At 39.0% G+C, this 22,520-nt stretch overlaps 2 protein-coding genes across 3 annotated transcripts; both read right to left on the bottom strand.

Moving 5' to 3' along the window:
• Positions 1-3,581: 3,581 nt before the first annotated feature.
• c10h19orf25 (chromosome 10 C19orf25 homolog) lies at positions 3,582-5,111 on the bottom strand. Of its 2 annotated transcripts, XM_039001834.1 has the most exons (3): positions 4,927-5,111; positions 4,636-4,796; positions 3,582-4,057 (listed from the first exon to the last, which is right to left on the bottom strand). In XM_039001834.1, exons 2-3 carry the CDS (start codon positions 4,781-4,783, stop codon positions 3,873-3,875), a joined length of 333 nt encoding a protein of 110 aa, XP_038857762.1. In that variant the 5' UTR covers positions 4,784-4,796; positions 4,927-5,111; the 3' UTR covers positions 3,582-3,872. The 2 variants fall into 2 exon arrangements, with proteins under 2 accessions (XP_038857762.1, XP_038857761.1); XM_039001833.1 differs by having other exon boundaries at positions 4,636-5,111.
• A 7,411-nt stretch (positions 5,112-12,522) lies between these two features.
• LOC120055162 (receptor expression-enhancing protein 6-like) lies at positions 12,523-17,896 on the bottom strand. The gene is made up of 6 exons (XM_039003084.1): positions 17,764-17,896; positions 16,359-16,452; positions 16,083-16,221; positions 15,530-15,698; positions 12,707-12,852; positions 12,523-12,537 (listed from the first exon to the last, which is right to left on the bottom strand). Exons 1-6 carry the CDS (start codon positions 17,894-17,896, stop codon positions 12,523-12,525), a joined length of 696 nt encoding a protein of 231 aa, XP_038859012.1.
• Between the last annotated feature and the right edge of the window lie 4,624 nt (positions 17,897-22,520).

Genomic DNA, 22,520 nt, shown 5'->3' with positions numbered 1-22,520 from the left:
GGCCTGCTGCCTGCAAGACGCACAGAGCCAAGCAACAACAATCAATGAGAAGTCATGTGAAAAATCTGAAGCCTAGTACCTACTACGTAGTACCGTATGTAATTCTGTACAATTGAGATGAGAAAAATCCTACTGTGTTCCTGATTGAAACTAACACAAATACTTGTGTATATCAATCCTTTTACCTCGGGTATTGAACCTTCTTTTTCCTCACTGCATCAGAAACATGTCTTCAAAAAAGAACACTTGTCATTTCAAATCATCTGATCCCACATGTCATTCATACAAGTTGGATGTATGCATTAAGACAGGACTTCATTGGATAGAATAACACTATCCTATATTTAGAGAGGAGTTACGGGGAGTAGCCTAATCTCATACAAAATGCACATTTTTGTACTTTTTGTATTTGTATATAAACCATTGCTTGTTAGAAGATTAGTGTAGACATGACAACATAGAAAAAATACAATTGTCTGTGGATTTCAAGACATACAGCACCATCATCAAAATGAAGGAACAACCATTATTGAAAAACAATATGCAAATCATTGAGTGAAAACCCAGCTGGAAGACTTGTGTGTTTTTGAAAAGGTACTACTGTGGCTCCAAACTAATTTGAAAAAGACTGTGAAATACATCAAAATATGGACATAATATTATGTAAAGTATTTACTATGTACCCACATGTTACTGCTTCGCCTTCGCCACACTATTTACTACTGAGGATACCACACTGTTAGCCTTCACTTTAGAACCACTGCAGGAATTGTTATTGCCAATAGTTAAAGTTAAATAATCAGCACTGCTGGAACACTATGTTATCTGTATTCTGTTTCAAAAGCGGTATTGTAAATGCATGCAGACCAATGTTCCCTCTAAACTGAGCGCATGCGCAGCCGTGCACCTCCTCCAGGACTGCCACGCAGAAAAAAAGCCAGGTGGCTCAGAGATTCAAGAGTTCACTTCACTGAGTTCACATTATATAGAGCAACATTTTCTGTGCTCGAATCAACATTATATCAAACCCTTTTTAATGCAACAAACCAAAACAAATCCAACTTTGCAAGATTTAGTCTGTTATTTGGTTGTAGGCAGAGCCAGAGCGCAACGGAGTAGAATTCTATTGGCGGGTGTAGCCCACGAGCGGTCTTTCAATCACCCGCGAGTGAATGGCTTTTCAGATCAGAGCCGCGCGTGTGGACATTTGTTGATATTCTTTGCTAGATAGCGAGTTATTAGCCCAGTTATAGATAAGTATAGGTCACCAATGGAGAGTTACTGCTTCATACAAGAGCACAAAACGTGTAGGCTACATTTCAAGCTTTCTTTGAAAAGCTAGTCAGGTAAAAAGCTTATGTCTTAATTAAAGGGGCAGTGTTGTATTTTGAGACAGGCGTGAATATGCACATAAGCCAATAGGAAGAGGGGTAGCCTACATTATCTAATTCGCTGTATGGTAATAATAATTAATTGAATTTTGTAAAGTGGTTTCTTGCATCATATAACACTATACAATGCAATTTACAGTCACCTATTTTACCCATGGTGTTAGAGAATAAGTAAAAAATAATGAATTAATGTCAAGCCCTTCATAATGTAAAAACGTTTTAAAAAGTATCATGCAATGTAGGCCTGCATTGAACACCACATATAGGCTACTGTAGGCTATTTCATAGAAATCAAAATCTATTTCCATGTGAATGTTATGGGATTTGCTCCATTCGTTTTGTTGGTAGGCCTACATTATGCTCAAATAGCCACAATAGCCTATTGGTTACTGTCTAAAACTGTAAACACACGCCGGAAGTTGGACAAAATTCTCACAACATTCAAGTTTCCGCTCACAAGATCTAAAATTTGATTTGCGCAGCGCACCAAAAAAATTTAGGGAACATTGGTGCAGACATGCAGTAGAACTCTATAAGCTTCCCAGTGAGCAAAAACAACTCTTGTTCCTTACAGCATGCTAAATACACCTGTATTACACCTGTTAATATTGTAGATGTTGGACTAAAATTAACTTCTCCTCGGTGGCATTCTTCCTTATTTAAAAAGACCTACAAAAAATAACCAGCCGTGGGAACAAACATGCATTTCTTGTCCATCTCCATTCTGGATCAAGTGGCAGTGAGAATATGCCATGCTCATTGAGTCTAATTGTAGATGAACCGTTTGAATGACTGTATTTCAACTTAATAGCTGTAAATGCCTTTGTCTATTGAATGCTATGACATATGTGTTTGCCTCTAGAATCACGTAAAGTAATCAGAGAGCAGGTACTGTACAATATGGTGTGAAGGTGGATGATGGTCGTTAAGAAACCACGTTTGGGTTCTACACAAGAGTACACATACAGAAATTATTCTGTAGAAATATTTACAGAAAGGTGTTAATACCCGCTTAAACGTCTTGCTGTCAGTAGTGATAGGTCAAAGAACTCAAGCATAAAGACCTTAGAAATAAAAATGCATATTCTCTGTAGTTGTAACATCATCTGTTCATATGTTCTCGTAAGAGATGTAACCAAGACAACTCGATTGAGAGAAGTGCTTGACAGAAATTAAACTAATCTGGCGTGATTTCCATGGAATTTAAGAGCTGTTTATTCTCATTTAATGTACAATGTTAAATTGAGTCAGGTAACATTTCCAAAGCATTTGAGTAATGCAATTAACCAAGCCCCTTTGTCACAATGGCCATTGATAATGTATAAACAGCCCTTAAAGACTAGTAGTGACAATGGAGTACATAGGAAAGTTGTCAAAGATCAAGACAGTATTCTTGAACTCTTTTGTAAAGGTTCTTACAACGGAAATGTTGTATAATGTATGTTACAAATCAGATTAAAAGATCCAAGGTTGTACACCATGAATGTCATAGACCTTGTTTATACCTGGCATTAAATTATGTAAAGTTAGATTCAATGCTTGAAAGCACCGGAAAGATTTGTGAACGAGTCTAGTGAAATCCCCTCCCAAGGTGGAATAGAAAGCCGATTTGGATCGGCCATGACTCGGAACTGGAATACTGTATTAGCAATTAGGTATCCTGTGAGACCAGTGTCATTTTGATATTACTCACTTTGCTACAACTAGGATAGGCGAAATTAAGTTGGACCATGGGGTGAAAGGAAAAAAGGATTATAGCAGATCAGATATGGGGTAGAAGAAATCTCATGCCATGTATAAACAGGGCCATAGACAAATGGTACCATGTGATATAGGCCAAGGAATGAAAGTCATCATAATACATTTTCTCATCAAATAAATTGTGGACGTGTATCATTTACCTGGCTGACTTAAAGCTTCATTTGACTTTTTCTTGAATATATCAAAGCAATATAATATGAGCTTTCAATTATATCGACTAAACATGCATTCATGCCAATGAAATGTGGACATAGACTGACAGTTTTCTGAGCTAATTAAGATAAACAAATATATACTCTACACTGACATGTACTTAATCATTGCATTAACTACATAATGACCTTTAAGTTAAAATATAACATTCATATGAGCGGTAGCCTGACTCCTGCACATGTCAGTGTGATTGAACATCAAAAACCAAGTTATATTTGTTCACAAATAATTATTTTATTAATTGTCATTATAGAACATGTAGACAATACACATAACTAATTTGCTTTAACATTTCGTGAAAAGTCACACCAATTTATGGAGACAATTTTAAACTCCAACAATGATTCGGAACAACAATCTGTTGTGTCCAATTTCTATTTTCTGCTATGAGACACTCCTCTGCGAGATTGAGGTGGCATGACTCAAGGAAGCCAAGTTAATTCCTGATTAATCTGTTTAAGCTGAGGTAATGTGCTCCCCCAGCCCTGCGTTGTGAGGGAAGACTGGTCAGAGGGCTCTCCCTTTGACCTCAGCCACACTGATCTCCAACTGCTCTTTGGCCACCCACAGTTCCTCCCTCTGCTGTATAAGTTCACCTCTAACCTCCTGAAGCCGCTCGTTCATCTCCAAGTACCTGCGGCTCTGAAGGTACTTTGTCTCTGCTTCATTGTCTGAGGACCCCCTCTTGGCATCTGTGGAAGGGGACAACATCCAGTTTAGTTCTATAGGTTTGTTAAAACATATAGGCTGTCTAATCAAGAAGACCATTTGCTGAAAGGTCAACATTACATTAGGTGAAATAAAGTGAAAGTGTCTGTTTAAATTCACAGTAATAAGGCAGGCTACCATGGCAATGAACAGGCTACTTAAACGTAGACTCAGCGATATGATGTAGATGCAGAAAGTAAACAGTCGGTAAATTTCCGAAACAACTGTGAAGCGCGAGGTTCAACCTTTCCTCGCTGGTTTGGTGCTACTCGTGGCAACGTCATTTCGCTGAGCCTACCTTTAATGACTTGCCATCTGTTTGACTGATGAACTGGGGTGTTTTCATTAGTATGATTCTTTGCCGTTTACTCTAGGAACTAAACGGAAGCAAACAGAGCAAACGGAATGAAACGGGAAGTGACCTAAACGAATTTGTCCTATAGAAACTCGTTTTCGTTGCAAAACGATTTACGTTTGGAGTAAACTGTTTCCATTGTAAAATATTTTGCAACGGAATCAGACGAATGAATACAACCCTGATTCAAAGGCGCATAGTGCGTACCTTGGTTGCCATCTTCCAGGACGTTGAAGACTGGATCATTCGAAAAGGCTCTGTTGATGTCCTCAAGAATTTGCTCTACAGTGGGCGGATCTGGTCGACTTGGAAGTACCACTCGCTTCTTATTTTTGGCACCCATGCTGATATTCATTCTGCAGAGCGTACTATATTGAATAATGATACCGTTTAATATTATGTCTATACATGTAGCTAGCTACGAAACAGTTTGCATCAGAGTCCTGTTGTCAGATTTCCTAAGCAAGCCAATGGTGTTGCGGGGTCTTCTAAACGTACCACTTCTCTGTTGGTAGCTAACTGAATACTTTCTACGGTGCAATTTCACCAAGCTGTCGGGCAAACGTCGCTAACTCTACATACAACACAACTTGAAACAATATTCATAGCTAGCTGGCTACAAGGTAGAGGCAAAACAACGGATTGTGCGTGAGCTGAAGTTGACACGTCATTCGTGTGAGACGGACACGTCATTGCTCATATATATATATATATATATATATATATATATATATATATATTTACCTTCGCTGTATTTTTAATCCTATGTTTTTATCAATATTTTTTTTTATTCATAATAATAATACATTCAATTGTATTTATTGCCCTCATGCAATTTGGAAGCCGTTTTTGATTGGAGTTGAACCAATAATGACGATGACGACTAGAGAGCACTCTTTCCTCTAAAATGCTTTTGCCGAGTTCAGGCGCTAGCCGGAACTAGGAAATGTTGGACATTTCCGATTTTCTAGTCCTGACAAGCAGATGCCGCGTTCAAAACTATCGTACTGCCGACTTCATTGCGGTCAAAACAACTGGGAACTCAGAAAGAAACAAGCTCCGACTGGAAAACATCGATTTGAACGGTCTTTCAACTCGGGAACTCGGGCTCTTTCTAGAGCTCTTTTTGAAATTTATTTTTATAATGTAGAATAGTCTGTATACATACAATAAGTACACAAATAGACAATGATAACATGCTAGGGGGTACAACAAATGACAGATTATACAAAGACCTTAAAAGAAGCACACATATTGATTGTTTTAACAACTTTCTTATTAGAAGAATGTTGAATGGTCTTATTGTACTGCTCGAATTCCTTATAGAAAACACGGAACAGTGTTTTTTTATTAGTGAATTTACATTTATGAATATGACATTTTTCCATTAGCACAGTTATGAGGTAAAATTGTTTTTCTTTATCTTTATTATGGTTAAGGAAACCGAGCAGCACATTCTCCCATAAAACTAAAGTCATCAAGAATATTAACAATTATAAAACTGTGAATATCTTTCCATAATTGTTTTACATGTTGACAATGCCAAAGTAAATGTGAAACTGTTTCTGGATGCTCAACACAAAAGTACAATCAATGTTAATGTCTTTTTTTGAGAGTTTCTTCAGACCTCTTTGACCTTGTTAACGAGCAAGTATTTGTGTGGTAATAACCAGACTTTTTTCCAACAGATATTAGTGACCAATGTATTCCAGTAACTTGTGACATAAGGAATGGAGACAATATCCCTTTGAAATAAAGCACGTATAGATCTGTTGTTCTGAGGGAGGAAGGAGAAACATATTTTCCCTATTGGAGAGTCAACTGGATTAAGCGAGGGTAGGTCAAGAAGGTGAGGTCTGGCTACACCTCTAAATAACATGAGCGTTCCACATGGAATAGCATCAAAGACTATGGCGAACTCTCTAGGTGTTACAGGGATATTGTAACGAGATAAAAATTCCTCATAATTGAGTGACAATCCTTCTGCATTAAAAAGTTGACTCACCAGCAGGATATGATTATTGAACCAGTTCTTAAAAAATAAAGACTTGTTTCTATACAAAATGTCCTTATTGTTCCAAATGAAATACCAATGCGGGGAAAATTTGTTTATATATTAACGACCACGCTAAGAATACTTCTCTATGAAAAGCAGATCATTTTGCAGGAGTCTTATCAATGTTACAGTTACAAAGTAACATACAATTGAGGCCACCAAAACGGGAGAAGATATAATGAAGAATGAAATTCCAAATTGAAGTTGGATTCTTTAAAAAATGTTTTGCCCAATTTATCTTAAAAATATTAATCAAAGTAGGAAAATCAAAAAAATTGAGACCACCATATTCATATGAGTTCATAACGACAGATTTCCTAATATAATGTGTACGATTTTTCCAGATGAAGTTGAAAAGCACCTGGTCAACCGCTTTACCTATTTCGTTGTCAAGATATAGGTACTGGGCTGCATAAGTAAGTGTGGAGATACCTTCAACTTTAGAAAGCAATACTCGACCTTTCAAGGATAAATCCCTCTGCAACCAATGGTTCAACTTCTTTTTGTTTTTTTCAATAATAGGTATACAATTTAATGAGCATCTTTCCACATGGATCACTCGATATGGTAATCCCAAGGTATGTTACTTTTTCCTTGACTGGAATATTGCATATAGAGGGTATCACACAGTCTTTTACAGCAAACAATTCACACAATTCTTTTTCGAGCTCTGACTCATCGACCGGAAGATCACTGACGTCATGATTTGTCTCGTATTTTTCCGAGTTCCCAGTTGCTTTGAACGCGGCATTAGTTCCTTTGATCCATGCCAAACAATCAGTGATCATCATAATGACAAGCAATACACTGCATAAGATGAGGACACTTTTATTGATACACAAGGTACAACTTACTTTACGTCCTTTTGAGAGTACAACATATGTACATGTATAATAAAAGGAATAAAGGAATGTTTTTGAAATAAATAATTGCATAACTCATGACGTACCATTTATTACGCTTTCTCCTTCAACTTAAATGATTGGTTAAATACACAGTACTAGTATTTACCATTGGACAATATCACTAGGATTCCAAGACCCAATGCATTTCTAACTTACAGTAGAGGTATGTGTCAATTTCATTTTCATATGGCCTAGATCCGACTATACAAAACTGTTACAAGACACAAAGAGAGAAAAACATGTCCAAAAAGAAACAAAGAACAACGGTGAAAACTAAAGCAATGAAGTCCAAGACCAGAACACTGTGGGCTATTGTTGAAGCATTGAGCCCACACACTCCTGCGGACAAGGACACTGCATTGATTGTAAACCAAAGACCAGTTAAATTCAGTTACTCTAATCAGGTGATGAGAAGGTCAAAATATCAGACATTGCATACCATTCAACTAACCACCCACAACCTTGCGGATGTTAAGTGTTTTTCAGTTGCAATGGTTTTGGTTGATATAAAGCAGAATTTTACCTTGGTTATGTTTTTTTCCTGTCCCGTTATCTGTCTGTGTAATGGTATCCCAATCTCTGTCAGACTTGTGTCATTGTTTTCCAATCATAAGTATTAGTGGTTCAGCAGTTTGCAAGTCAACATGGAAACCCGAAGACTTTCCTGTGAATCTGGCATGGTTTGGTGTCATCAGTACCATCACTGAGACTTGTCTTGGTTGAATGCCTCTACTTGTTGGTCTGTAAAGATAATGAAATACACTTGCTCAAAGTTCACTCATAGTTGCTCATATTTCACTCGTAGTTGCTCATAGTTCACAAAATAAAATGTAAGACACTCAAAGTAGTTATGTCAAAATGACATGAGAAATATAGGCAAATGAAAGAGAAATATGGGCACAGTATACACTCCCCTTCATATGTTTTTGGACAGTGAAGATAACATTTCAAATCTGGTTCTATACTCCACCATTTTTGATTTGAGATCAAATGTTTCACATGAGTCCACAGTACAGAATGTCACCTTTTATTTGAGAATACATATCTGTTTTACCGTTTAGAAATTAAAGCACTTCATGCATCTAGTCTCCCCAGTTGAGGAAGTCATAAGTATTTGGACAAATTCACACAAAGAGGCAATCTGCAGTTGCTACATACATTTTTGGACTTATAAATGAATGATATGTTCCCATTGATTCTTGAAGAAATGTACAACGTTTACTTCCCTGTCCAAATACATATGAAGGGGAGTGTACAGAAAGTAGACGGTGCCCATATCTTTCTCATTCATTTGGGAAAACGGCATAGCTGGATCTACACAACAAATGGCATGGGACATGGACTCATACGACGTGAGACGAATTTGGAAGTCTAAAACCATCTGACAAACTTTAGTAATTAACTATTCCTTTAGGAGGATAGAGCACTTGGTTAATGCAAATAGCAATCTATGCCACCAGATTCAGCCACTGCCCACAAAACCTTGTGGTTGACCAGGTGAATACAGTGAGTGATACTGTATACACACACAGTGTGACTGTGTGACACTTACCATTAGTCTACAGTGGGTTCAGTGTAGATCAACTCATTGATAATCTTCTGAATATACATGGAATAGGAACAGACAAGACAGTGAGGAAGAATTACTTTCAAAAGAGCTTCACAACCATATTACGAAAGGGAAGCACAAAGCAGTGGGAAGCATACATTTAGAATCATTGAAATATTGGCTAATTGGCTGATGGTCGACTACCTCTTTTCACAGTTCAGGTAATGCCTGCTGTAGTGGGCCTAGTATTTTTTTTTAAACCTGAGGAGAGAAGCCTAGCAGAATCTTTAATCCAGCCATGTGTTCTTCTCACAAGTCGGATTTGCTGACTTACATCCTCGTTTTCATTCTTGAGAAAACAGTTGGTGAGGAGAGCCCTCAACTACAGACTTTGCCATCTGTTGCTGTGCTAAAATTTCTGCCAAAACATTTTGAAAGCTTATTTTGTGCCGAGGCTGTGCTTTCTACTGCATTTCCTCCAACAAGACACTCACAAAATTAAACAATAGACCCAGATTCCAAGCTTGCAGAAAGTGACTACGTGAAAAATAACTAATGGCAGCTTTATCCGTATCCATTGTCTACAGATTGCAGTGGAGTGGGATTAGTTAGTTAGCACCATTAACTTCCACATGACTGTACAGAGTATCAGCTTAGGAATGATCCCACCAACAACATTTACCAGCCAGAGGAGAGAAAATAGTGGTCCACAGTGTGAGTGAGAGGCTTGACACATGCTCCATAAAATACATATTGTATTCTATTTTGATGACATGCATTTCAATAGTGTTGGCACTTTCAATCACACTGTGTTGTCATCTTCTGCTGTTCAATTAAACCATTGAATTATTTCTGACAAATAATAGCAATCAAATAAGATATTAAAACTAAGAGTTGATACTAGCTCCTAGAATGAAGGAGTGGTTTCTTAGAGGCTACAACAGGGGTTACAGTGTCTTCCGAAATGATTCACACCTTTTGACTTGTTCCACATTATGTTGTGTTACAGCCTGAATTTAAAATTGATTAAATTTAGATTTTTTTTTGTCACAGGCCTACACACAATACCCCATAATGTCAAAGTGGAATTATGTTTTTCAAAATGTTTACAAATTAAGGAAAAATGAAAAGCTGAAATGTCTTGAGTCAATAAGTATTCAACCCCTTTGTTTAGGGGTTGAATAGGCAAGCCTAAATAGGTTCAGGGTTAAAATGTGCTTAACATGTCACATAATAAGTGCAAATAGAGTTTAGCATGATTTTTGAATGAATCTCTAAACCCCAAACATACAATTATCTGTAAGGTCCCTCAGTCGAGCAGTGAATTTCAAACACAGATTCAACCAGTGCCATCCGTTTTGTCACCAAATCCCCATATACTACCCACCACTGGGACCTGTACGGTCTCGTTGGCTGGCCCTCGCTTCATACTTGTCGCCAAACCCACTGGCTCCAGGTCATCTACAAGTCTCTGTTAGGTAAAGCCCCGCCTTATCTCAGCTCACTGGTCACCATAGCAGCACCCACCCGTAGCACGCGCTCCAGCAGGTATATCTCACTGGTCACCCCCAAAGCCAATTCCTCCTTTGGCTGCCTTTCCTTCCAATTCTCTGCTGCCAATGACTGGAACGAACTGCAAAAATCACTGAAGCTGGAGACTCATATCTCCCTCACTAGCTTTAAGCACCAGCTGTCAGAGCAGCTCACAGATCACTGCACCTGTACATAGCCCATCTGTAAACAGCCCATCCAACTACCTCATCCCCATTCTGTATTTATTTATTTATCTTGCTCCTTTGCACCCCAGTATCTCTACTTGTACATTCATCTTCTGCACATCTACCATTCCAGTGTTTAATTTCTATATTGTAATTACTTCGCCACCATGGCCTATTTATTACCTTACCTCCCTTATCTTACCTCATTTGCACTCACTGTATATATACTTTTTTAAATGTTATTTTTTCTACTGAATTATTGACTGTATGTTTGTTTAATCCATGTGTAACTCTGTGTTGTTGTATGTGTCGAACTGCAGTTCTTTATCTTGGCCAGGTCACAGTTGTAAATGAGAACTTGTTCTCAACTAGCCTACCTGGTTAAATAAAGGTGAAATAAAAAAAATAAAAAAACATAAACCCCATGGAGGTTTTCCAAGGCCTCGCAAAGAAGGACAACTATTGGTAGATGAGTAAAAAAAAGCAGACATTGAATATCCCTTTGAGCATGGTGAAGTTATTAATTACACTTTGGATGGTGTATCAATACACCCAGTCACTACAAAGATACAGGCATCCTTCCTAACTCAGTTGCCAGAGTTGAAGGAAACAGCTCAGGGATTTCACCATGAGGGCAAGGGGGACTGTGAAACAGTTACAGAGTTTAATGGATGTCATAGGAGAAAACTGAGGATGATCAACAACATTGTAGTTATTCCACAATACTAACCTAATTGACAGAGTGAAAAGAAGGAAGCCTGTACAGAATAAAAATATTCCAAAGCATATATCCTGTTTGCAACAAGACACTAAAGTAATGCTGCAAAAAATGTGGCAAAGCAATTCACTTTTTGTCCTGAATATAAAGTATTATGTTTGGGGCACTCTCCATATTTTTAAGCATAGTTGTGGCAAAATCCTAGAGGACAACCTGGTTCAGTCTGCTTTCCAACAGACACTGGGAAAGGAAAGGACAATAACCTAAAACACAAGGCCAAATCTACACTGGCGTTTCTTACCAATAAGACAGGGAATCAAATCATATGAAATCAATGAATGTTTCTGAGTGGCCGAGTTACAGTTTTGACTTAAATCTACTTGAAAATCTACGGCAAGACCTGAAAATGGTTGTTTAGCAATGGTCAACAACCAATTTGACAGAGCTTGAATTATTTTTTAAAGAATAATGGGCAAATGTTGCAAAATCCAGGTATAGAAAGCTCTTAGAGACATACAGTACCAGTCAAAAGTTTGGACACACCTACTCATTCAAAAAGAAATTGCAGCATCCCCTGAAAAATAATTTTAAAAAAGGAATAAAAAGAATACAAATATATATATTAGTAGTGCTCTGGGCCTTTACTAGTCCTGTGTTAGCAGACCGATATAGGTGTCTGTAGCACGGGTAAAAAAAAGTGCAGCACTCCCAAACATCTTCCCGCTGCTATGGAGACATACCCAGAAAGACTCACAGCTGTAATCACTGCCAAAGGTGCTTCTATAAAGAATTGGGGCGGCAGGTAGCCTAGAGGTTAAGAGCTTTGGGCCAGTAAACGAAAGGTCACTGATTCAAATTCCTGAGCCGACTAGGTGAAACATCTGTCGAAGTGCCCTTGATCAAGGCACTTAACCCTAATTGCTTTTGTAAGTCGCTCTGTTAAATGTCTAAAATGTTAAATTAATTGGCTAATGTAAATGAGATATCGCTGTATTTCATTTTCTATACATTTGCAAAAATTTCTAAAAACATGTCTTCACTTTGTCATTATGGGGTGTGTGTAGATGGGTTAGAAAGAAAATCTATTTAATCCATTTTTAATTCAGGCAGTTACACAACAAAAAGTGGAATAATTCAAGGGGTATGAATCATTTCTGAAGGCACTATATAGACAACACATACTCTAGGGAAACAACACACAGCTGACATGCAAACAAGCTAATAGTGAGACTATATTAGCTTAGCTGGGGCAGTGTTAGGCACTAACTAATGGCAAAGGAAATCAAGTAATAAAGAGTTTGTTACAGAAATAAAAGAGTTTGTTTTACATACAGCTGATTCTGATGTGCTGAGTAAGCCTTTGGCCCCTGATGCATCTGATGTGCTGGGTAAGCCTTTGGCCCCTGATGCGCTGGGTAAGCCTTTGGCCCCTGATGCGTGTGGTACTAAAGTCTTGTTTTTCACCAGTGATTGAAGGACTGAGGGCAGACAGGAAAGAGAGAAAGATACAGTCCCCATGCAAACAAAGTTACATGAAGGTTGCTTCAGAAACAAGTAAGTGATCTGTGCACATGAAATTGCAAAAGCAGTTGGAAAGGATGTATACAAACAATCAAGGCTGAAACACACATGCATGTACACACGCACACACACAAACACACACACACACACACACACACACAAAAGCATATCTCCGTTTTTACTGAAACTTAAATGGATAGCAATATTTAGGCTAATTTGTTTATTCTGTATACTTTGCATTATTTTCACAGTAAGTATGCATTCTTTCACAGGTTGAAAATAGCTACCTCTATTTATATCAGCTGACCTGGTTCCTGCCATCCTTCCGTCTACCTTTTGTAAGCTGTCTATGACCTCAGTTGACATCATTAATCCCTGCTGGACCATTTGCCAGCTTATGAAATCCATCACTGGTGTGACCTCACAGCCAACAGCACTTTAAATATATCCTCAATGTTTTCTCAATAGATGCAGTAAAGAGTTCAAAGGAACTCAACCAAAACAATGGAAATGACATGGAAACGTGTGGGAGAAAGATCCTGAATATCCTCATTGCCCCCAGCTAAATTAGCCTACATTTAGGCTATTGATTATATGTACATTTCACACTACGTTGAGGTAAAAATCGGAGTATAATGTTCGTATGGATGTCAACCCCAATACATATCCATGTCATCGTCACCAATCAGTTAAAAACGACTGACTACCACCAACCATATCTGTATGCTAGCTATGCTACCAGCTTATACGAACAGGCGTTAGCATTTAGCAGTCACTTCTTCTAAACCTGAAAAGGGACAACTTCTAAATGTAATGCAGCGAAAAACAGAGAAATATATCCTAACCGAACTTTAGTAATCACATTGTGGGCCTGTTACAATACATCAATCATGACAGATTTGACCAATATCCACTTTGTTAGATCAGATTGGTTGAATCTGCACCAACACGGCGTCCTTCTTCTATCCCCCACGGCCTGCACTCCATTGACCTCTTTACCGCATCTATATGGGTGCAGTGTTACACACAGCTCTCTAATAGGATTTATACTGTGAAATACCAAGCCATTTAGGGACTTCAGAGGGAAATGAGCTATGTAGCCAAATCAGGTACAATAGTTGTTGGGCATGCTTTTGAATGTACTGACCGCAAAATGATATAACCCATTTCCACTAGCATTGATTGCTACAGTGCATTCGGAAAGTATTCAGACCACTTGAATTCTTCCACATTTGTTACGTTACAGTCTTATTCAAAAATTGATACAATTGTTTTTTTCCCCCTCATCAATCTACACACAATAAATACACCATAATGACAAAGCAAAAGGTTTTTAGAAATGTTTGCAAATGTATTAAAAATAAGAAACTGAAATATCACATTTACATAAGTATTCAGACCCTTTACTCAGTACTTTGTTGAAGCACCTTTTGCAGCGATTACAGCCTCGAGTCTTCTTGGGTATGACGCTAAGCATTAAGCATCTCTCTGTACTTTGCTCCATTAATCTTTCCCTCGATCCTGACTAATCTCCCACTCCCTGCCGCTGAAAAACATCCCCACAGAATGATGCTGCCACCAGCATGCTTCGCCGTAGGGATGGTGTCAGGAGTTCAGTCTTGGTTTCATCAGACCAGAGAATCTTGTTTCTCATGGTCTGAAAGTTCTTTAGGTGCCTTTTGGCAAACTCCAAGTGGGCTGTCATGTGCCTTTTACTGAGGAGTGGCTTCTGTCTGGCCACTCTACCATAAAGGCCTGATTAGTGGAGTGCTGCAGAGATGGTTGGTTCTCCCATCTCCACAGAGGAACTGGAGTTCTGTCAGAATAAACATTGGGATCTTGGTCACCTCCCTGACCAAGGCCGTTCTCGCCCGAGTGCTCAGTTTGGCCGGGTGGCCAGCTCTAGGAAGAGTCTTGATGGTTCCAAACTTCTTCCATTTAAGAATGATGGAGGCCACTGTGTTCTTAGGGACCCTTCAATGCTGCAGACCTTTTTTGGTACCCTTCCCCAAAGCTGTGCATCGACACAATCCTGTCTCTGAGCTTTACGGACAATTCTTTCGACCTCATGGCTTGGTTTTTGATCTGACATGCACTGTCAGCTGTGAGACCTTATATAGACAGGTGTGTGGCTTTCCAAATCATGTCCAATCAATTGAATTTACCACAGATGGACTCCAAACAAGTTGTAGAAACATCTCAACGATGATCAATGAAAACAGGATGCACCTGAGTTTAATTTCGAGTCTCATAGCAAACGGTCTGAATACTTATGTAAATAAGGCATTTATGTTATTTATTTTTTATAATTTGCAAAAACCTGTTTTCAATTTGTCATTATGGGGTATTATTTATTTAATCAATTTTAGAATAAGGCTGGAATGTAACAAAATGTGGAAAAAGGGAAGGGGTCTGAATACTTTCCGAATGCACTGTACATTCTCCAAACATACTTGCAAGGAGATTTTGGACATTGGTAAATAACCTACTAACGTATTTTAAAACAGTTTGTAGGAAACGACAACACCCTAGGGAAGTCGAAAATAAGATAATACTTCACTTTAAGGTGTCCATGAAATGCACTGGGGCTAGGAGCTAGCTGTTTCTGGACTGGGCCATCAGGGGCCTCTGTACCTTCTCTGGTGACAGACTCGGCTGCGTTTATGGCCTTCCCGCTGAGGTCATTGACCATGCTGTCCACGGTGGCCTCGTGCTTGAGGAAGAAGGGCCGCACCACCCGGTTGTACAGAATCTGAGAGCCGTTCCATGTGACGGGGGCCATGCACCACAACAAGAACAGGCACTGGCAAAGAGGGTGGGAAAAAAACAAGAACATGATTGACACATGTTGAAGGGCACCACATACTGCCGTAACCACATAAGCAAAGCACGACACCTCCAGGAGCCCAATAAAGCATAAATACAGGTCACAAGTATTTCACAGCATACCGAGAATTTATTGACATGTACTTATGAATGTTTATGTATAGCAAGCTTATAATAGCTTGTTAATTGCTTATTAAGTGTTATATGCTGCTAAATTCCGTAGCCTATAGTGATTTTGAATTATATTGTAACTGTAAGGTCAGTGGTTGGTCACAATGAGTGAGTTGAAGCAGTTTTCAGTTTGCTTAGAATGTAAGGCACACAGTCTGTCTGTGTGATACACATCTGATTATCACCTTACCTTGAAAGCATAGTAGAAAGGAAACCAGTAGAGGAAGATGTCAGAGAAGAATTCTGCCAAACTGAAGATTCCGTAGACCACCCAATAGGTCAGCCATTTTGTGTCATCTTCTTTGTTTGTGCTCTCGATGGCTTTGATTCTACATGGAAGAGTGGAAACAGTACCCAACATTACATAGCCCTAATTGAGGTAAGGTACTACATAACATAAAATGGCAACACATAAACGGTCTAGCTTAAACATATAACTTTAAAGCTAGTTTGCTACTGTTCTTACGAGTAATATGCAGGATACACAAATCCAATCATGTTACAGAGGAGGGAGGCGCCATAGCCGTATACCAAATACAGTCCCGTCAGAGACACTGCACCTGTTGATAACACAAGACACGTGACGAGAGGTCAAGCATTACACTGCACAAAGATCCTAATCAAGCAGTGCACTGCTACTTCATGAGAATGTAAGTAGTCTTAGGGAAATTGTGAGAGGAGTCTCAAATGCTGCTATTGACTGATAGTGAAGGATTTACAGAACTTTAGAATGTCATGCAAAATGCATAATTGTCTTGATAGCAACACATAACTGATTTCATAATTCTGGGGAAATAAAGAGAGAGAGAGAGAGAGAGAGAGAGAGAGAGAGAGAGAGAGAGAGAGAAAGAAAGAGAGAGAATGCCTTGTAACAGCTGCAGAAGAAACATTTAAGAAATTAGAACTTGGGAATAGTCCAATCTACAAAAGGATGTGTTTGCCAGTGATGATACACTTACATCGGCCTACTCTCATATTTAGGTCTACAGGCGACTACAGTTGTTCTATGGCATTGTTGATTCCTTGTTCATCTCTACACCCAGAGACAACTCTCTAGTCTCATGCATGCTTGTGGCTTATCATTCCTTGTTGAATAAAACAGTACTGAGAATGTGCTGGAAGCAATTGTGGGTTCGTGGAAGTATGTGGGTATCATTGTGCACCAGGCACGGGTAATTACATCATCCCAACTGAGCCCATGGCACAAGGGCACAAGGCTCTCTATGGTGGTGCTGTCTAGGGCTAATACCAACATGTGACATGGAACAGTATACAGTAAGTGCAAGCCACTGGCATGGACACACTCCTGGCCCATGCCTTGCCAAAGTCCTCTGGAGGGTGACAATGAATCATTCAACATAACGGACAGTCGGAAACTACCAAGACATGGCACTGTGGTTGGATTTGTGACAGTGAAGTATCTGAAGGAAGTTTGGTTGTTTTTGTTTACATACAGTAATAGCAGTAGTATTTTCAATTATAATACTGCACCATTCAAATATGTATGTTCCTAAAAATCGAATGAAAATAATCTTTCATTACAATATTATTAGGTAGATCTCATATTTATAATTTATACAATGTAGGTAGAGGTAGAGGTTCATCTGAAGAGTGTGTGTCTAAAGAAACACACCTGTTGGTCAATACCAAACTGTGCGCCATAGCATAACCTACTTATAGGCCTTCCAATTGGCTGCAGTTCGTGTTCACAGCAAGGACTACAAATGTGCTGCGCATTCGACGAATGTACGCTTCCAATGAATTAATAGCCTACAGGTTTCCATCTTTGACATAATGGTATTTAAACATCTACATCAAATTAACATGACAACACATGTGTCCTCCGAATAGGCTACAGAAAAATTACATACCTAGGGCAATCATTTTTTTCTTGATTCCCGTTTTCTCCTCCAGTTTTCCAAGGAAATCTGTCACCATGTTTTTCTCATTTAGAAATTTATCTGCGCGATCTCGAAGTTTGTTAAGTACTTCTGAGATACCCATGGTGACGGGTTACAGAGTTCGGAGTTTCTTAAGGCCAAATTCTAATAATAAACATATAAATAAACTATATTTTCCCTGTGGAAATCTGAGTCCTCGTGCAGTTCAAATCCGCTGACGGGACAGGTTTCGTCTCCTTAATCCGCTTTGCTGGAGAGTCCCTCCGTGCGTCATTTGGCGGTGGAGAGGGAATGGTCAAGGATCATGACTGGCTAGAAGGAAACCAATAGGAATACAGATTATAATTATCTGAAATTGTACAGTGCCAAATTCCAACAGGTGTTTATCTGCTACACTGTATTCATTTCAACAGGTAAAACAGCCTATATGGAGGTAAAACAGCCTATATGATGGGTGTGTGTCTATAATTTGTCTATATTTCTAACGGGAATAATATGTGTCGCTGTGTGGAATTTTAGGATACCCAGCAGTTGTCAGTGTACGCACATTCATAGTGATCCCTCCAGGAGTGTAATGAAGTTGCCCTTAGACAATGATCTAAGGGCAGTTTTGCGTTCACACAAATTGTTACGTTTAGGGGACGGTACACTTACGCCTCCCGAGTAGCGCAGCGGTCTACCAGAGGCGTCACTACAGACCCGGGTTCGATCCTGGGCTGTGTTACAACCGGCCGTGATCGGGAGTCCCATTGTGCGGCACACAATTGGCCAAGCGTAGTTAGGAAACCAATAGGAGGAATACAGGTTATACGACGTCAGTTAGGTGAGGGTTTGGCCGGGGGGCTTTACAAGTAGGCCATCATTGACTTGAAATATAACATATAATTATAAACATATAAAATATAATTTAAAATATAACAACAAGCCTGATGTGTTTATTGATTATTCTGTGAATGACAGCCCACCTACACAGAATTCAAAATGATTGGCTATTCTAAATGATTACTTTCATCAGTCACATGCACCTAGTGGGGCTATAATGGACATACTGTAATACAAGTTTGTAAACATAACTGCATGCTGTACATATGACAATGATTTTAACATTCCTTTTCCCAGGCATCCAGTGCTGTTCTTATAGCAGTAGGAATCTATGCCAAGGTTGCCAAAGAGAAAAGTCAGGCATCAATCTAAATATTAGGTAGTGAAATGTACATTTTCAATGGCAAAATAAACTCAATGATGGGCGACTAATAATTAGGTGTGTGTGTTTTGCCACAGATGTGGACACTGACGACTGACCCAGCAATCTTGCTGATCATCGTTGCCTCAATGTTTAGATTCACCTTCTTTGGATGTTTTGGATCATTGCACAATCGAAGCTGCCTACTGAAGACAGTGAGTCGCTCCTTGCTTGAGACCATTGTTTACAATATCACTGTGACCTAGCCATATATACAATATTGCTTTATGTATATTAGAAAGCCATAGAAAGATGATGGTAAATAGTAGTACCTGTAATTATCTCAACACTGTAGTTGTCTTTATGGTGATTGCAGAAAGTAAATAATGCCATCATGTCTTGCAACTGTCCTAGCCTACTACAAGGTTGAAATATAATTTCTGTTGTCAGTTTTTAGGGATATTGGTGGCAATCCTCCTGCAGATTGCAGCTGCAGGGCTTGGATTCCTATTCACTGACAAGGTAATGTTAGGACCCTGAAAGACGGTATTTTGCTGAGAATTGCATCCCCTGCAAAGCCAAACGCAGAATTGAATTCTCTGCATGGCACCATTTTAGAATAAAAGTTTCACCAAAATGAAATGAATTTGCTTGTAGGTATCAGAGATCACTGAGATGTTTTCTGATGTTCTTTCAGGTTTTGGAGAGGACTGATGATTTGGACTTGAAACATGTTATTGACTTTGTTCTAAAACAGGTTAATCACACTGGTTCAGTTGGTTGGAGCATGGTGCTGGCCATACAAATAGAATTACTAGAATTGTGGATTTGATTTCGTTATGGGCGTCATATACAGAGTATTTGTGTATTGGTGTGTTCGGATAAAAGAGTCTGCTAATTGAAAATATTACTATATTATAACATGATCATTAATGGGGAGAGGGGCATCACATTAATCATGAATAATGTACTAATTACTAAATAATTACAGTATATAAATGACCTTTGGGAACAACCTTTGCTATGATAATGAAATTGGAAGAAATAGACCACAACACTACGCACTGCATACTGACAGAACAATGGACAGCGGACTGCTGAAATACTTCCTGTATTAGCAGAATCCAAGAGCAATTTAGCACAACCTACTATCATAGAACAGAATGACGGAACTGCAGTGAAGCAACTCAATCTAAACCTGGAAATGTTTAAATCAAGTTTATTCACTATAATTCATGAGTTGGCTTTGTATCCGAATCAGGGGTTTTAGAGCAAGGCCGGAACAAAATCCTGCACACCCAACAGTCATGCTTACGAATGTTATATCCACTGTATTTTCACAGTGTTCAACACCATGTGTGGCTATGAGGCCCAGAGTATGGAGGGGAGTTCGGCAGGGGCGAGCGTGTACACCGCTGGCTGCCTGGATAAGGTTGTGTGGTGGGGGAGACAGAACCTCTTCCTAATGGAGGGATTACCGTGGGTCTGCTCTGCTTAGAGGTAAGACATGGCTCAGTAGTTCACATTTGAATTTGATTGGGACATGTTTAGTTTGCTTGGCTGGATATTCCAAACATAGTCGATCCCGGAGAAGTGCAGATCAGACAAGTGAAAATCCCTTTCGAGTGAAATACAATTTAGCAGTCCCAATTTAAATATATTTGTTTTTACTTGCTCTGGATGTCTTTATGCCCCAGTGAAGGCAACAAATGTCAATTTCAAGTCATTAGGAATCAACTGTATGCAGGACCAGTAAGAAGATGGCATGTACAAATATACAATGTATACAATTATATCATGTACATTTTTTGTGAATTGTCAGCTGCAGAGGGGCCATAAAAAACACAATTAGATTAGCTCTCCAATAATATATTTAATCACATTTCAAGATATACAGTATAAGTTCAGTTGAGAACAAGCAGAAACACATAGGAAGCTACACAAGTCACAGAGAAAAGGAAGGCAATGCTTTACATTGGAAAAGCTCTAATGAGCTAGTGTTCACGGAGTGGATGAACATGTTGATTAAAACGTTGCATGAAATCGTGTTCGCAAAGAGGCTGGAGAAAAATAATACAGACTCCAAAAAGACATGGGAACGAGTCTTGTGTTTCTTTAAGGACACTTAAAATAATCATGACCATGAAAAAGCATATCATTTAAATATGTATTTGTGTTTTGCATGTGTGTTTTTTGTGTAATATGTTGGTTATGTTAAAGATGATTTTTTTTGGTAAATTGTCTATACAAAAAAAGAAAGGCAATGCTTTCTAAATAAACAGAAAGACGGTGCTTTCAAAAGGACTTGAAAATATGAGTGATTGTAGGCATGTTTGTAGATTGCCCAACCTTATTTCTCATCATGTACCAAGTTTTTGTGTCTTTTTCTTGCAAGCCGTGTATGATCACTTTGGCATCTTGCCAGGTGTCTCGCATGAAGAAGGCCCAACAGAGGGGAAAACAAGATGGTGGAAGAGAGCCTTCCTTCAATAGAGAAAGACTAGAGAGCAATGTTTGGTACCCTGTTCCTGGGACTTCAATAACAAATGAGAGGGCCCTCCTCTTGGTCCATTGGAGTTGTTTACCAACAACTTTGAACAGAAGTAGTCTGTACACACTGTGAATCTCTGTACTTTAATGTCAAAAGGTTGTTCAAGAGAGCACTGTGTGGTACACCTTGATTTTTGTATGTTATTGAAACTCAGATTTTAATTGTCGCTGGGTTTTTCATTGCAAGCCGGAAGGCAAAGACATGAATTATTAAATATATGATTTCCAGCAACAGGAAATGTCAGATTATTTTATTTTAGCATTCTACAATATATGAACCTTTCTACACAGAGTATACAAAACATTAGGAACACCTTCCTAATATTGAGAGACACCCCCTTTTGCCCTCAGAACAGCCTCAATTTGTCGGGGAATGGACTCTACAAGGTGTCAAAAGCATTTCACAGGGATGCTGGCCCATGTTGACGCCAATGCTTCCCACAGTTGTGTCAAGTTGGCTGGATGTCCTTTGGGTGGTGGACCATTCTCGATACACACAGGAAACTGTTGAGCATGAAAAAAACAGTAATTTTGCAGTTCTTGACACCCTCACACCAGTGAGCTTGGCACCTACTACCATACCCCGTTCAAAGGCAAGACAATCTTCTGTCTTGCCCATTCACCCTCAATGGCACACATACACAATCCATGTCTCAAGGCTTAAAAATCCTTATATAACCTCTCTCCTCCCCTTCATCCACACTGATTTAAGTGTGTGAAGGAACATTTTATGGTTTGTGCTTTTCTAAGAACCAATTTGACTGATTGATCGTGCCTGGGAAGAATCCTCAAAATCAGTATAAGCAATCAGAACATGCTTTGAGAACCGAAAGGGGTATCTCAGTTTCAAGGTCTTAGCTTGGCGAGAAGAAGCCTTGTGAGGTATTGGTCGGTCACATGCATGAACCAAACGTTAATGATGAATTAATTATGAATAAGCTAAATCATGCAAATATAACTATAAGAGAACTAAGGGGACTGCCCCGGCAGATCT

Source organism: Salvelinus namaycush, chromosome 10 (genome assembly GCF_016432855.1).
Source record: "Salvelinus namaycush isolate Seneca chromosome 10, SaNama_1.0, whole genome shotgun sequence".
NCBI lineage: Eukaryota > Metazoa > Chordata > Actinopteri > Salmoniformes > Salmonidae > Salvelinus > Salvelinus namaycush.
The sequence above is the reverse complement of the archived record's forward strand: the minus strand, read 5'-3'. Positions and strand labels throughout refer to the sequence as shown.